The 16,230-nt window shown below is 57.7% G+C and overlaps 1 protein-coding gene across 3 annotated transcripts in view; it reads left to right on the forward strand.

Moving 5' to 3' along the window:
* The first annotated feature begins 207 nt into the window (after positions 1-207).
* The window catches only part of GRIK5 (glutamate ionotropic receptor kainate type subunit 5), a 62,993-nt gene continuing 46,970 nt past the window's right edge, over positions 208-16,230 (forward strand). For 2 of the 3 annotated variants that reach the window (XM_069550859.1, XM_069550861.1), the window contains exons 1-11: positions 277-359; positions 3,990-4,118; positions 4,427-4,591; positions 7,132-7,229; positions 7,323-7,488; positions 10,130-10,308; positions 12,087-12,140; positions 12,220-12,381; positions 14,101-14,253; positions 14,560-14,664; positions 14,791-14,898. In XM_069550859.1, the coding sequence (XP_069406960.1) occupies positions 4,040-4,118; positions 4,427-4,591; positions 7,132-7,229; positions 7,323-7,488; positions 10,130-10,308; positions 12,087-12,140; positions 12,220-12,381; positions 14,101-14,253; positions 14,560-14,664; positions 14,791-14,898 (1,269 nt within the window). In that variant the 5' untranslated portion in view covers positions 277-359; positions 3,990-4,039. Of the gene's footprint in view, positions 360-3,989; positions 4,119-4,426; positions 4,592-7,131; positions 7,230-7,322; positions 7,489-10,129; positions 10,309-12,086; positions 12,141-12,219; positions 12,382-14,100; positions 14,254-14,559; positions 14,665-14,790; positions 14,899-16,230 lie in introns of all 3 variants that reach the window. The other variant, XM_069550860.1, reaches the window with a different exon arrangement.

Here is a 16,230-nt window from a genome sequence, read left to right on the forward strand (position 1 = left end):
GGGGCCCTTGCCTGGGCCGGCTTCCCCCTCCCCCGGCTCTGCCTGTGCCCCCTCCCTTGCGTTTTCACCTTCCTCCCTCCTCCCCCTCTTCTCTCTCCCCTTCCCTCCTCCATTTTCTCCTTTCCCCTTCCTCCCTTCCCCGGCCCGCCCTCTTCTCTTCCACCTGTCCTTCCTCCCTGCCCCCCGGGGAGCCCCCTGTTTGGGATTAGTTGGGGGCCACCGCCGGAGCGGGGGAGGGGGCCCTGTGGACTGCCCTCTCCCCCCGCCCCAGCCACACCGCCCAGCGCCGGAGCATCTCCCCCTTGTCGATCCGATCCTCGGGCCTCGAGGGAGCCCAGCCCTCCGTCCCACCAGGATCCGTGAGTGTCTGCAGGGTGCGGGTTGGGCCTGGGCCTGGAAGGCTGGGCTCACTGCCGGCTGGTGGGGGGCCCACATCCCCCTGATCGCCCGGACCGGCAGACACCCACCCCCACCAAGGGCCTGCCCTGCACCCTACATCTCCCCACCTCCTTTCCCCTCAGCCTTTCCTCACCCCTTCTCATTACCCAGCTCAGCCGTGGCCCCCAGCCCCAGCTGCTGGGCTCCTGAGGGGCTGATTTGGCTCTAACTTGGGGCCTCACTCCGCCTCCAGGACTCCTGGCTGGTCTCCGCCCCTGCTAGCTCCAGCCTGGGTCCGCGGTGGCCGGCTGTGCTCTCTCACTCTGTTCCAGTCTCTCTCCTTTCCCCTGAGCCTCATCCTTGCCACCTACCGTGGGCCCCTTCCCAGCCGGTCTCTGTCTCCTGGAAGTGTCTTTTCTCCGTTTTTGAATCTCCCATTTCATGTGTCTGTTGGACCTCTGTCTGACTCTGTCCAACTTCTTTCTCTTTGCGGTGAGCCCAGCCCTTTCTTGGTGTGTCCCTATGGATCTCCCGGTCTCCCTCCCCTCCCGCCGTCTCTCAAAACTCTCCTGTCTCCTCTCTGTCTGGGAGGATCCTCTGCCTGGTCTCACCCTCTCCCCACTGCCCTCTGTCCACTGTTCACTTTGCCTGGGCCTCTGCTCACCTGTCTGCCTCTCTGTCCCTCTCTGGGCTTGGAGGCCGTCTTCCTTCTCCTACTTCTGCTTTCTTCCCCCAGATCCACTCCTCATCCTGTCTCTTCCATCCCTCACTCCTTAGCCACTGCCCTGCTTTGTCTTTTCCGTGGTGATCTTCTGGGCCCCCTATTCTGTCTTCCCCTTCTGCATCCCCCTGCCTGGCTTCTGGTTCCCATTCCTCCCCTTGCCTTGGGGCTTACAGTCTCTAGGGTTGACCTGCTTCCAAGATGCTGCTCTGTGCAGATGGATGGATGGATGGATGCTTCTGTGTGTGGGTGCTTGTCCCCTGCCTGTGCCCCTCCAGGCCATTCACTCTTCTTTCCCTCCATCAGTTTCCCTCCTTGACTCTCCTTTCTCCTCTCTCCATGTTGGGGAGTCTGTCTCTCAATCTTGTGTCTCTCTCCCGCTTGGTCTTCCCTGCTCTCTAGAGAAACTGTGTGGCTCATAGACCTTTTCTGTCCATCTCTCTCTTTCCGACTAGCCCTCCTTGTCAAAGTTTGGCGATTTCTCTCCTCCCCTCCGTTCCTGTATCTGTTCATCTTTTCTCCCTATCCCTCACCCCATTTTCCCTCTCTCCTTTGCGATATTTCTCACTTGCCCACTTGTCTGTCTTCCTCTCCTGGCAGGGCCCATTCCGCTCACTCAGCTGCTGTGTTTCCATCTTTATCTGGCTCTGCTTAAGTCTCTGGGCCTCATTCCCTGCCCTCCTCTCTGCGCTCTCCCTCTTGTCTTTGTCCCTTTTGGTGTCTCACTTCTAGGTAATGTCTGTGTGTCCTTCTCGCTCATTGAGCCCCACTTACTTCCCTTTGGTTTGTCTGTCTTTCTGTCTGTGCCTTCCTGTGCCTCTGTGTCCATCTGGTGCCCCAGCCCAGTCCCTGGACTGTCTCTTTCACCTCGCACCGGTGTCTGCCACCTGCGGGTCCCCGCCCTTCTGGCCCCTGTCTCTTTCTTGGTCTCTATGTTTCTAGTCTCCTCCCTGATTTGTCCCCAGAAGCCCCTGGAGCTCAGGATGACCCCTCACTCGCACCGCTCTCCTAGCCCCGCCCTGCACACCCCTGTCCCTGTGAGTTCTCCTTCTGGGTTTGCCCTGCCTCCTTTCGTCCTGCACCCTTGATAGGCCTTCACCTTCAATGCAGATTACAGTCCAGAGGCCCCAGGCAGTCCAGCAGGCCCTCCTACCCCCAGCCTGTCTTTCCCAGAGGTCCTGGGAGAGAGGGACCTGTTCAAGGTCACCTGGGAGGTGGCGGCAGAGCAGTGACCCCGGGAGTCTCTGGCGGCCCTGGCCTAGGTTTTTCTGGCTACAAGGGATGATGTGAAGTGTTGCCATGTGCTTCTGCCTCCTCCATCGGTGGGTCTCATTCTGCCATCTCCCCAGCCTAAGCCCTCCTCCCATGGGAATGAGTGGGGTGTGGCGAGTCCCCCAGGTTCACATCACCCCACTCCAGGCCTCTTAGGAACCCTTTCCCATGGAAACTCAAGTGTCCCTTCCCATGGGGCCCGGCCCTTGACCAGGGGGAGCCATGCAATTGGCCACACTCATCCCTGCCCAGTGATCCCCCTGCAGAGGGCAAGGGCACTGGGAGCAATTGTGGGAAGCAGAGGCTCACTGGCTCCCACTAGTCTTCAGCTCCCTAGAGCGGGGAGGGGGGCCATAGTTTGGCACCCAATTCAGCAGATAGTGCCCCCCCCAGCTTTATTCACTGCTTCCATCCAGCTTACTGATGGCGTCTCAGTAAATTTGTGTCTTCTCTCCCTTCTGTCTTCGTGTTCTATGTTGTGTCCCTCCTGTGCCTTTTTGTGTGTGTGTCACACTGCTTGGCATGTGGAATCTTTAGTTCCCCTACCAGGGATTGAACCTGCGCCCCTTACACTGGGAGCCTGGAGTCCTAATCACTGGACCACCAGGGAAGTCCCCTCCTGTGTCTTGATTTCCCTCTCTTCTACCCGCCCACTCTCTTCCTCTCCCTGCCCTGCCCTTTCTCTCTGTCTCCACGTCTCCCTGTCTTCTGGCTTCTCCTTCTTTCTCTTTCCTAGTCCTGTCCTCTTCTCCCTACAACTCTCCTTCTCTGTTTCTCCCCATTGCGAGAGAAATGTTTCTCTCCATTGTTTCTCCCAATTCTCTTGTCTTCGCATCACCTCTCTGTTCCCTCATATTTTGGCCCATTTTCCCTCTTTCCTTTCCTGAGTTTCTTCATATCTCTGCCACCCCCAGCCTCTCTCTTTCTGTGTCCATTTTTGTCTTTCTCTCTCATTACTCTTTTTTTTTTTATCCTTTTTTCTTTTTTAGCCCCTTAGGTGCCTTGGATCTTCCCATCTGTCTCCATCTGTGTGTCTCCATGTGTCTTTCTCTTCCCAAGTTTCTTAACTCCCAGATACTTTCCCCTCCAGACCCCGGATGTCCAGGCCCCTCTCCCCGTGGGATTGTGGGAACCAGGGACGTCAGGAAGGTGGCAAGTGAGGCCTGGGATGGGGTTGCCTAGCAACCACTGCATCCTCTCCAGCCGGTTTCTGTTGCCTAGTAACGGCTGCCTGCCCAGAGACAGGGGCGGAACTGGGTGGGGGGTGGCACTTCCTGGTTTCCTATTGGGGTGGAGATAGTCCCTGGAATCTGCTCTTACCTGAGATCCTCTTCATATCTCCCTCCTGCTTGGGTAGCTGTGAACATCCTCCATCAGTGCTTCTCCCCCTCGATGCCTGGGTGCTGTGAGCCTCGCCCCCCACCACTGCTAGTCTTCCTGAGGCTTGGCGCCCCCAGTGATGGCTTCAGCACTGTCAGCTCTAATGAGGGCAGGGCCCTTCAGAGCTCAGCAACTGCGTCCCAGGCTCTGTGGTCACCCCCCCATCCGGCAGTCCACAGAGGGGCTCAGAAGCCCCCATTTTGGCAATCTCCCCGTGGGCGGGGGGGTCTCCCTGCAGGTGGCGAGTGGGGGCCGCGGCAGCTGCGTCCCCATGAGGAGGGGAGGAAGATGCCGGCTGAGCTGCTGCTGCTGCTGATTGTCGCCTTCGCCAGCCCCAGCCGCCAGGTGCTCTCATCACTGCGCATGGGTGAGGCCCTGAAGCCCCCCTCCACCCTGCCTCCCCACAGACCCTCCCACTGGGCCCTGGGGTCTTCTCCGACCATGCCGGTCCCTCAGGAACCCCGGGATCTGGGCCGCAGTCTGGCAGCCCCTGCCCAGCTCCTTCCTCCCCCTGAGCCTAGGAGTCGGCATCCCAGGTCTCTCCAAGCTCAGATTCAGGAATCTGGACCCCTTCACCCCACCTCCAGCCCTGCCTCAGAGCCAAGGAGTCCAGGAGCCCAGCCCCTCCTCCCTCAGGACCCAGGAGTTTGGTCCCCAACTCCTGTGTTCCCTCAGCTGCCATTCTGGACGACCAAACTGTGTGTGGCCGCGGCGAACGTCTGGCCCTGGCCCTGGCCCGGGAGCAGATCAACGGGATCATCGAGGTCCCAGCCAAGGCCCGCGTGGAAGTGGACATCTTTGAGCTGCAGCGGGACAGCCAGTACGAGACCACGGACACCAGTGAGCAGGGCCGGGGGTGGGGGTGGGGGTGAGGCAGGCCGGGCTGCTGCCTCCATCCCTCCCTCAGCCTGCCCTATTCTGGGTGCTGCCCTGGAGGACCCGAGGGCCTCATTTGAAAGACAAGCTTCATGACTGGCTAGGGATGCTAAGCCCCCAGAGCTAAGTAACGAGGGGCCCAGACAGTGGGGCTGGGGGCCTCCGGGCAAGGACAGCAAAGGTGTTCTGGAGAAGACTAACCTGAAGCTGAGCTCTGAAACATGAGCAGGATCTAGAAGGAGAGGCATTGTTCAAGATCCAGCCTGTGAAACACAACCAGCCCTCTAGTAGGGGTGCATGAGTCTATTGAATACTCACAGACTGAGCGAATGTCCCTTGAACAGACGTGCTGGGGACACAGACTTGTGGGAGATGCAGCCGGCCTTCAAACGAATTTTAGATTTCTTCCTTGCAGACCTTATCAGAACCTTTGTTTTGTTCACGTTTGTTTCAGATCTTTGAGAGGCCAGATGGGGTCCAGTGACTCCTGGACTTTTTTGGCTGGAGTAGCACAGAACACAAATTGAGAGACTGGATTGGAGGGTGTGGAGGCAGATGGTGTTCCAGGCATCCGCCTGTAGTCTGGAGCTGGGGCAGAGGGGACGACTGAGCATTTGGAGCCAAGGAACATGTTGTGGGGTTGCACTCAGCCTGACCACCTGGGCTCAGGACCTGTTTGCAGGGATCGTGAGAGACTAGAGTATAGCTGGATGATGGGAGGTGAGGCTGGGCAGGTTGACAGGTCAGCGTGAGGAGGCTGAAAGATGCCATCTTCACTTGCAGGCAGTGGGGAGTCATTGATGGGTTTGGAGCAGGGAGCTGGTGAAAGTAGAACCTAGAGGCTAGATTTGGGTGGCTGATGAAGCTGGTGAGTGCCTGAGTTGACAGCCCTGAGATAGGACAGGGAAGGAGGAGTTGAAGAGAGGGGGGAAGATGTGAGAAGACCTGAGGACAAAAAAGAGACAGGACTTGGTGACTTGACCATTAGGAGAGAGATCAAAGCTGAGGATCATTTCCAGGGATGTGGTGAATGGTGACCCTGCCCCCCTCACCAACACGGAAGGCATGCTGGGAGTACATTTGGAGGAAAACGAGATGTTTAGTTACAACGCTCTTTGTTGGGTGGCAGAAACCCAACTCAGGCTGACTTAAGAAAAACAATTTATCAGGTCATGTCACTAAAGGCCCTGATGCTGGCAAAGATTAAAGGCAAAAGGAGAAGGGGGCAGCAGAGGATGAGATGGTCAGATAGCATCACTGACTCAATGGACATGAATCTGAGCAAACCTCCGGGAGATAGTGGAGGACAAGGGAGCCTGGCGTGGTGCAGTCCATGGGGTTGCAGAGTCAGATACGACTTGGTGACTGAACAACAGCAAAATAACCTAAAGATTAATTTGGGGCTTGCTTGGATCCAGGTACTTGAATGATATCCCTGGACTGTTTCTGGCATGGCTTAATACAGATACTCAAGTGATGTTCCAGGGAGCTCTGTGTCTTCATCTCTGGGCCCTACTTTCCTCTCAGTTGGTTTTGTTTTCGGGAGTGCCCTCCCTAGCTGGTGTCAGGATGGCCGCAACTGGTCAAAACTTTACATCTCTCCAGTTTAGCAAAGCCAGGGATAATTTTAGCAGGGGACCTGGGGAAGGCTCTCAATGGCCTAGTTTGAGCCCGTCCCCATCTCTGAACCGATCCCTGTGGCCAGGACGACGTGGTTCTTTGATCCTGGGTCAGGAATCAATCAGTTCTGGGAACCATGTGGTTCCCCAAGGGAAAGTTCAAGTTCTGCCATGGGGATGGGCACGGGGCAGGTGAAAACAAGACTCTGCCTGCCTCCCAGCCTAGAGACGCACACGTATATAAGGAGAAAGAAAAGGGAAGAAAGAGAGCCAGTAAACGCAACAGAGGAACGGTGTTTGGGGTGTAGAGCGTAGAGGGAACCGTGGCTGTCGCCCCCATGCGCTGCAGCCCACCAGCGTCCTCTGTCCATGGGATCCTCCAGGCAAGAACACTAGAGCAGGTTACCATTTCCTCCTCCAGGGGATCTTCCCCACCCGGGGATGGAATACAGACGTGGCTCCTGTGTCACCTGCGTTGCAGGTGGATTCTTTTACCACTGAGTCGCCTGGGGAGCCCCGTACCCTAGGTTTTATGTGGTTAAAAAGGTTGAGAAAGCCAAACGCTGAGAAACCAGATACTGGATTTGCAGCCAGAAGGAGGTCCTTGGTGTCTCCTCTTCCCCTCTTTGTTTCTCTCTTGCTCTGGCCTGGCCCTCTGTCGCCATGTCTCCGTGTCTCCCTCTGTCTCGTGGCCCCTCTGTTTTTTTCCCCTGCAATGGGCCAGGTCAGGGATCGGGCCTCTGGGTGCCTGGCACGGGGAGGAGGATCAGGCAGCCCTATGTGGAGTGTGGGGTTCTCTCCTGGGCCAGGAAAGGGTCCCCAGGGGTGGGAACAGAGACGAGGAAGCAAGCACCTGAATCTGCGATCTCCTCCTGCCCCTCACAGTGTGTCAGATCCTGCCCAAGGGGGTTGTGTCTGTCCTGGGACCCTCCTCCAGCCCCGCGTCTGCCTCCACCGTGAGCCATATCTGTGGAGAGAAGGAGGTGAGAGGCGAGCCTGGGGTGGGGGGTGGGTCCCTGAAGGCTGAGGGCCGGGGAGGGGGAGCAGGATGGAAGCACAAGCTCTTCTCTCTTTAGATCCCCCACATCAAGGTGGGTCCCGAGGAGACTCCCCGCCTTCAGTACCTCCGCTTCGCGTCCGTCAGCTTGTACCCCAGTAACGAGGATGTCAGCCTGGCCGTCTCCCGGATCCTCAAGTCCTTCAACTACCCCTCGGCCAGCCTCATCTGTGCCAAGGCCGAGTGTGAGGGAGAATGGTTTCTTTATTTCATTTTCACTTATGTGATTTTGTTGGCCACGCCTTGAGCCTTGAGGGATCTTAGTTCCCCGACCAGGGGTCAAACCTGGGCCCTTGGCGGTGAGAATGCAGAGCCCTAGCCGCTGGACTGCCAGGGAATACCCACGAGGGAGGAGGATGGGAGGCTTTGTTTTCTGTTTCCCCAAACTCCTCTTCCCAAGAGGTCTAGTCTCTCACAGTCATTGGTGCCCCCTGGTTGTAAGGTCTGGGGGAGTCAGACACAGTCTCTCCTTGTCCTTGCATCCCTTTCCCTTTAGGAACCCGGATCTCTGGTTCCATAGAGCTTCTCACTTCCCCACTCCCAAAGAGACCATCTAATGCGCAGATAATCACTTAGGCATGGCTCAGAGCAGGGCCCCTGTAGGTCCCAGCGTTTCCTCGGTGAGCAGTGCTAGGCTCCGTCCCTGACTTCCTGGAGCTCCAGGGCCACTGAGCCGCACGGTGGTCAAGCGGTTGTGATTCAGAGTGATGCGAGCTCTCAGGAGTTGAGCGGGCGGTGATCCTACTCTGGTCTGAGAGCCTCAGAGTCCTCCTCCCAGAGAAAGTGACCTCTGTGCTGGACCTGAAGGGTGGGGATGAGTTGAGGTGGGAAAGGAGGAAAGGCATGGGTTCTGAGTAGAAAGCAAAGCAGAGGCAAGGCCCAGAGAGGCTCAAAGATGCCTCCTGTGCGGAAGTAATGAAGCAGGACCTGGAGGTGGGGCTCTGTCACTCCGGGCCTGTGTTTTATCCTGAAGATGATGTGCTAAATCGCTGTCATGTCTGACTCTTTTGTGACCCCATGGACTGTAGCCCTCCAGGCTCCTCTGTCCATGGGATTTCCCAGGCAAGAATACTGGAGTGGGTTGCCATTTCCTCCTCCGGGGGATCATCCCCACCCAGGGATGGAACACAGACGTGTCTCCTGCATTGCAGGTGGATTCTTCACCCATTGAGACATCAGGGAAGCCCAGTGATGGAGGGTGGGGAAAGGACCCATGCCAGGCAGGGGAGTATGTCGCAGGAAGGGCGCTCTGGGCCCTTTGGCTGCCTAGAGAGCAGACTTGGAGAGGGACAGGAGATGTGGCAGGGAGACCCCCCAGAGGTGGGGAGGGATGGTCTTGGTTAGGCCTCAGGTGGTGGCAGGGGCCGGAGGGGCCAGAATGGATCTGAGGAGCATCGTGAGGGAAGGCCAGAGGGGTCATGGACGGTGACCAGGGCCTGCCCGAGGAGGAAGGGACAGTCAGTTCTGGGGCACACGGTGGGTTTGAGGTGTCCTTGAGACAGTCAAGTGCGGATGTCTAGGGGGCTGGTGGGCCTGTGGGTGTGCAGCTGGAGAGAGGACCGCGCTCAGTCACCTCCAGGAAGTCCTCTTTCGTAAGGTATTTCCTGCATACTTGCCATGGTCCAGACATTCTTCTTGGTCTTATGGATCAGGCTGTGCATGAGCCAGGCCAGGGGTCCCCGCCCTTGTCAGAGCTAATGAGAGGAGCCAGGAGGTGAACATAGAGAAGACGTAGTCCAGTCAGCAGTGTTGAGTCCTGTGGACAGGAACTTCCCTGGCGGTCCAGTGGCTAAGACTCGAGTTTCCAATACAGCGTCTGTGGGTTCAATCCCTGATTGGGGAACTGGGACCCCATGTTGCACAGCAGAGCCAAAAAAAAAGTGTGTGTGTGTGTGTGTGTGTGTGTGTGTATAAAGTCTTGTGGATAAATAGAGGAAGATGACAGGAACTGGGAGAGCTGGGGCAGGGAGTGGTATTTGAAATGGGCTGGTGGGCTTGGGCCTTGTTGAGGAGGTGACATTTGAGTAGAGATCTGAAGGTGGTGAGGGAGGGAGCTGAGTGGGGATCTGGAGAAGAGCATTCCAGGCAGAGGGGACAGCAAGCAAGGAGGCCACCGGGTGTGTGTGTGTGTGTGAACGAGGAGGCCAGCATGGCTGAGAGTGAGTGAGAGGAGCTGAGGTCAGGGAGATGAGGCACGTGGGCAGATGGAGTGGGGCCTTGGAGGCGGTGAGGACTTTGGCCTTCACTCTGAACACATGAGAAGGCGTCGGAGGGTTTGGAACAGATGGGGACACACCTGCTCACAGCAGTTCTGGCTGCTGCCCGGGGAACAGGCTCTCCCGGGGGTGCGGAGCGGGTGCGGCCTTTGTAACAGGCAGGAGATGGCAGCGGCCTGGGCCAGGGCGGTGATGGTGGCTCGGCGCCACGGGGTATGCTTTGAAACTCGAGCCTGGGTGGATTGGGCGCTGATGTGAGACGGAGAGGAAGCCAGGCTGCCATCAAACGTTTTGGCCTGAGCGCCTGGCCGGCTGGAGTTTGTGTGCTGACCCCGAGAGACTGGCGGTTTGGCGAGAAGAGCAGATTGCGGCTCCGCACCTGCGAAGTGTGCATGCCTGCAACGCAGCCCCTTGGGGGCAGAAAGGTGGCAGGAGACGGGCATGTGGAGGTCAGGGGAGGTCCTGGCCCAGCGCCCCAAGAGAGCCAGCTGCGCTCTGGACTGCTGCCCTGCATCCTCTCCCTAGCTATCCCGTGCCAGGGAGGAGGGAGCAGCCGCTCCCATCTGGGCGCATGGAGGGGCTCTAACCCAGGGCCTCTTCCCTCCCTCAGGCCTCCTGCGATTGGAGGAGCTGGTGCGTGGCTTCCTCATCTCCAAGGAGACGCTGTCTGTGAGGATGCTGGATGACAGCCGGGACCCCACGCCGCTGCTCAAGGAGATCCGTGACGACAAAGTGTCCACCATCATCATCGACGCCAACGCATCCATCTCCCACCTCATTCTCCGTAAGGTGGGTCCCTCCCGGCCCCGTCTCTGATTCCCTGCAGGGTCAGGAGCAGAAACGTGGGGTGACAGAGGAAGTCAGCTGAGGTCCTCAGCGGTCGCGCGGTGGTCTGGATCCCCGCTTCCCACGTGCAAACACCAACCAGGAAGTTCTGTCTCTTCCTGCTTGCACCCCTGGTTGGATCCTGGACAGTTGCCTCCCCTTTTTGAGAGTACTTCCTACCTCAATGGATTGCCACTAGGGTTAATGAGGGAATGGTGGGGAGGCACCCGGATGGCCCCTGGCCCAGGGCAGATGTTGGCATACTGGCAGTGCCCTGTGGTGTTTACTGAGTGCTCGTCCTGCTCTGTGTTGGGGTGTTTGCATGTCTTCTTTAATTTGGCTCTTGGGAATTAGCTGGTGGTCCAGTGGTTAAGGTTCCACACTTCCACCGTAGGGAACATGGGTTCGATCTCTGGTTGGAGAATTAGTAATCCACAAGCTGCACAGCTCAGCAAAAAAAAAAAAAAATTATATAGGTTTCCTAGGTGGCACTAGTGGTAAAGAACCCCCCCTGGCAATGCAGGAGGTGTAAGAAAGGCGGGTTTAATCCCTGGGTCAGGAAGATCCCCTGGAGGAGGGCATGGCAACCCAGTCCAGTATTCTTGCCTGGAGAACCCCATGAACAGAGGAGCCTGATGGGCTACAGTTCATGGGGTTACAAGGAGATGAACATGACTGAAGGGACTTAGCATAGCACAACATATGTATATATATCTGGCTCTCATCCCACCCTGCAGGGCAAGTATGATACCATTTTGTGAATGAAGAAGCAGGGGTTCAGGGGCAGAGATGGGCTGGCTCAAGGCCACCCGGGATGGGCCAGCCCCAGGACCTTCCCCGCCCACCCCAGGGCCCTCCAAGTTCCACCCACCAGTGAGCCACATTCCTTAATCATTCATTGTTCCCTGCTCTTAATTTTCCTTATAATCTAATCTGTATTATTTATTTTTCTCCAGCTTTTAAAAAATTAAAACCATATGTCATTGTTGAGTGTAGCTTCTAGGAAAGAAGTGTGACGGAATCCATGGGGCTCTTGAGGCAGGCGTCTGAGAGAAAAGATTTTGGGTTCTCAAGGCAGGCAGGGCAGGCCTGGGCCGGGGTCCCAGCCCCTCCTGTGTGAGCCGGGTGACCAGTAATCACCTTCCTCTCCGGCCCGCACTTTCCTGTCCTGGAAGGGGCTGTAACCACGCGCTAACAGCTCCTGCCATGCAGGAAATGCAGGCTGGTGCCATTTTCTGTTTTAATGATCAGAGCGGGACAGAACTGGGCACTGCTGGCTTGAGATGTCTTCTAACTTTGTTCTGCTTGAAGACTGTGAGAAAGGGGGCTCACAACGTGACTCTTGAGAGTTACTTATTTATTTTTTATTTTCTAAATTTTTTTCTTTTTTGGCCATGCTGTGAGGCAGGTGGGCTCTTAGATTTGCCCCTGCAGTGGAAGCGCAGAGTCCTGACCACTGGACCTCTAGGGAATTCCCCCAAATCTTGAGATTTAAATGGGCATCCTTTCATGGCAAAGTGCTTCTAAAGATGGCAAGGCGTAGTTTTTCTGACCTGTGACCAGGCTGAGCCCTACGCATTAGCAGCCCCAAACTTGGCTTTGGGGCAACCTTGGGGTTAAAGTTAAGGTTACCTACCCCGCCTCTACCCTTTTCCCGTCTCTCTCTGTCCCTGGGTGTCTCTTACTGTTTCCCACGGGGTGTCTCTCAGCTTCTTCCCATTGCTGCCCCCTCTGTTCTCCAGGCCTCAGAGCTGGGAATGACCTCAGCATTTTACAAGTACATCCTCACCACCATGGTGCGTATCCCCTGCAGCCCCCACCCGCCTCTGTCCCAGGCGGGCCCGCCCCAGCCTCACGCCCTCTTCTTGGCCCCAGGACTTCCCCATCCTGCACTTGGATGGGGTCGTGGAGGACTCCTCCAACATCCTGGGCTTCTCCATGTTCAACACCTCGCACCCCTTCTATCCTGAGTTCGTGCGCAGCCTCAACATGTCCTGGAGGGAGAACTGTGAAGCCAGCACCTACCCCGGCCCTGCGGTGAGCTCGCGCCTTCCTCTCTGCACACAGACACTTATGGGGCCCCTTCAGGCTTCGGCCGATCATGCTCAGAACCCCCAGTACCCCTCTTGCTTTCTGAGTTCATCTAGGAGGCCTCACGGTGCAGCCCTGGGGTTCAGTCTGACACATTTCTTCCTCTCCACCTGCTCCAGCCACACCTCCAGGTGCCCCAGCACACGCACACCCCAAGGCCTTTGCACTTGCTCTTCCTGCTGCTCTGCATGCACATCCCCAGGGAGCTAGCGATTCACTCCCTCATCACCAAGTTCCTGCTCAAACCCTCCCCTATTTTAAAAATGGCCAACTACCGGCTATTTGCAATGCGAGAGACCCGGTTCCATCTCTGGGTCGGGAAGATCCCCTGGAGAAGGAAATGGCAACCCACTCCAGTATTCTTGCCTGGAGAATCCCATGGACAGAAGAGCCTGGAGGGCTACAGTCCACGGGGTCACAGAGAGTCAGACACGACTGAGTGACTAACACACACCCACTGTTTAGCCTCCTTCCTTGCTGGGTTTTTCTCCATAGCACCTGTCTTTGCTTATCTAACCACCCCGTGGCTTGCTGTATGTTGTGCTTAGATGTATTTATAGGGATTTAGGTTGTAAGTTCCATGAGGGCAGGGGTTTCTGTCTGTTTTGTTAATTATTGTATCCCCACACCTAAAACCAGGCTCATGGTAGATGTCCGAATGTGCTGAATAAATGCAGACACACAAAGGATGCATACTTAACGTGTATTTGTTCGCAGACATCTAGTCAGACACCAGGGTGCCGAGAAGACACACCTCTGTGCACAGAAACTCACACAGACCCCAAGCCACGCGTTCAGACGTGTGCATGCAGGGCCCTCACACACATACACGGACGGTTGCGCATCTGTTTGCACCCTGCACCTACCGACACCACACGGCTACTCAGACCATCACACCCAGCCCGCTGAGACACGTTCTCCCAGATTCTCCCAGACACATCCCCTAAGCTCACGGACACAGCCCAGTGGCCTCTGCATGTCGAGCCCTCACTGAGTGCCAGGCGCTGTTTTGAGCTCTTTGCATGCGTTCTCTCCCTGGAACCCCACATAAGCACTCGTTACCTTTACTTTTACCAGGGAGGAAGTGGAGATTTGGGGAGGGGTGTGGACTCAGCTCTCTGCAGGAAATGTTAATAGCAGAGCCAGGCCTCTAGCTCGGAGTCGCCTGCCACCCGGCCCCAGGCTCATGACGGTTATGCCCTCCTGTTTTCCTGCACGTGATGCCCCTCCCCCCACCTATACACAGATATGCACGTTTGTCCAGCCCCGCCCACATAAGTGTGTCCCTGGACACACTCAGACAGGGGCTGTGGCTGTCTCCCTTCCCCTCCTCCATGACCCCGTGTCAGCCACACAAACGCATGGATTCCTATGCCCACGAACCTCCCCGCTGTGGGGGTGACAACTGGCCGTCCAGGCAAACCCTCTTGGATGTGCCCTTCCCAAGACACATGCCACACAGGACAAGCCACCCTGACAACGGCTTGGGCAGCCTGCTTGACCTTCCCCCTGCTATCTCTGACCCCTGAGAAATCCCTCCTCGCTCCTGACTTCATGATTTTACATGCCTGGAGAGAGCAATGTCTGAGGGCTTGGGGATAAACACCATGGAGCTTCGCGCCTCCCTTGGCTGAACTCCGTCTTTCCCATCCCTCCGTTCCCCAGCTATCGGCTGCCCTGATGTTTGACGCCGTGCATGTGGTGGTGAGCGCCGTCCGGGAGCTGAACCGCAGCCAGGAGATCGGCGTGAAGCCGCTGGCCTGTACGTCGGCCAACATTTGGCCCCACGGGACCAGCCTTATGAACTACCTGCGCATGGTGAGCCCGGAGCGGGGTGGGCCGCGGGGGCGGCAGCCTGCCTCGGACACGGGGGGCACTCACTGTGTCCCCCCCTCCCCCGCACCCCGCTCCCTGCGCCTCCAACCCATTTCCCCGCCTCCTTGCTCCCTCTGGCCCCGCCTTCCTCCGTCTATGCTGTTCTCCTCCTGGATCTCGCCCTCTCTCTCTGTCCCGCCTCCTCTCCGTTCACCTGTGGTCCTTCCTGGTCCCTCTCCCTCTCTCTCTGTCGTCTCCTCCCTCTGGGCCCCTGCCACCCCTCCCTCTGCCCTCCTCCCGCCCTGCTAGGTAGAGTATGACGGGCTGACCGGGCGGGTCGAGTTCAACAGCAAAGGGCAGAGGACCAACTACACGCTGCGCATCTTAGAGAAGTCTCGGCACGGCCACCGGGAGGTGAGCTTCCCCAGGGCAATGCAGGGGGGCCTTGATGGGGTGGGGGGCGAGGGTAGGGCAGGGCCTGAGGGCTGAGGCATCCTCAGGAGGGGGGTGCCCGTGCTGACAGCGCCCTCTCTGCCTCAGATCGGGGTGTGGTACTCTAACCGGACACTGGCCATGAACGCCACCACCCTGGACATCAACCTGTCGCAGACACTGGCCAACAAGACGCTGGTGGTTACGACCATCCTGGTGAGTGGCCCTCGTCGGGGTGGGCCGTGGATACAGCGGCCTCTGCTGAGCGGTACCCCCACCCGGTCCTAGTGAGGAGGCGGGATGCATTGCCAGGGCTGGCCCAGCACCCAGAACAGGGGAAGTGTCACCCGGGCACCCGACAACCTCTGATTGTGGACAAGATGTCACCCGCCTAATTGCTACTGGAGCCTCAGCAGGCACAGACTCTGACCTTAGAGCCAGGTCCAGCCCCAGGAGCTGCCAGCCTGCCAATGCCTGGCAGAGACGGGAACTGCTGTCAGCACGAGCATTCCACTGGCACCAGAGGCAGGGCCTCGCATGGTGCCCGGCCCAGGGTGGGTCCCCGTGAATCACCATCGCGGGAGAGGTCATTTTGCCACATTTGCCTTCTGAGCATATTGACACACACCGGCTTACTTGATATTCATCCTGAAGAGGCTCAGAGAGGTGAAGCAACTTGGCCAGGTCACACAGCAAGTGTAAGGCATGGCCAAGACGGATGCCACGTCTCTGAATCTCCCCAGCCTGGGTCTTAAGCACTGTGCTCTGAAGGTCCAGTCCTCCCCTTCCTGAGCCCTGGCACGATCATGGTCCTGTAGCCCCTGGGGTGCTAGTCCTACGTTTTGCCAGGTCAGAGACCAGGGAGCCTTTGTGTGTCAGTGAGGGTTTCTGAACCTGCTTTCACATCAGGCACCGTGCTAGGCCCTGGAAGGTGTCACTCTTTAAACCTCTCAGCTGCTCGGTGAGGTCTGTCCTGTCTTTCTCCTTTTGACAGTCAGGAAACAGTTTACAGGCTGGGTCCTGGCTGGAGCTGAGGGACATACTTGGAATCCCTGCCCTGTCCCCTGAACCCTCTGCCTTGTGCCAGGAGGTCAGGGAGGGGAGATGCTCAGGACCTGGGGAGCAAGAGGGTGCCCCGAGCCGCTGGGCTTCGGAGCAGCCGGGTCCCTGGCCGGGTGGTATCTGTTGTCTGGGGAGAGCCCCCCAATCACTGTGAGCTGGGCCGGCCGATAGCTATGGACGCTGAGTTTGGGAGGATTACACGGGTTCCACAGGATGGCAGAGGCCCCTAAAGCAGTGCGTCACATGCTGAGCCATTCCCTTGGTCCCTGGGGAACTCCTGACCTAGTGTGGGCCTTGCGTCCCTCTGGAGAAGGGCCAGCGAGCCTGCTGGGGAGGGACAGATGGCCTGCAGACGGGAAACCAGACGCTTCCTAACAGCCTCACCGAGGGGCCCTGAGGGCCAGGCCAGGCTGACTGGGAGAAGGAGCACCTCCTTGCAAACGTGGAAGCAGAGTGCACTCCAGAGGCTGCCTGGGGTTCTGGGTG

This window comes from Ovis canadensis, chromosome 14, assembly GCF_042477335.2.
Source record: "Ovis canadensis isolate MfBH-ARS-UI-01 breed Bighorn chromosome 14, ARS-UI_OviCan_v2, whole genome shotgun sequence".
Lineage (NCBI taxonomy): Eukaryota > Metazoa > Chordata > Mammalia > Artiodactyla > Bovidae > Ovis > Ovis canadensis.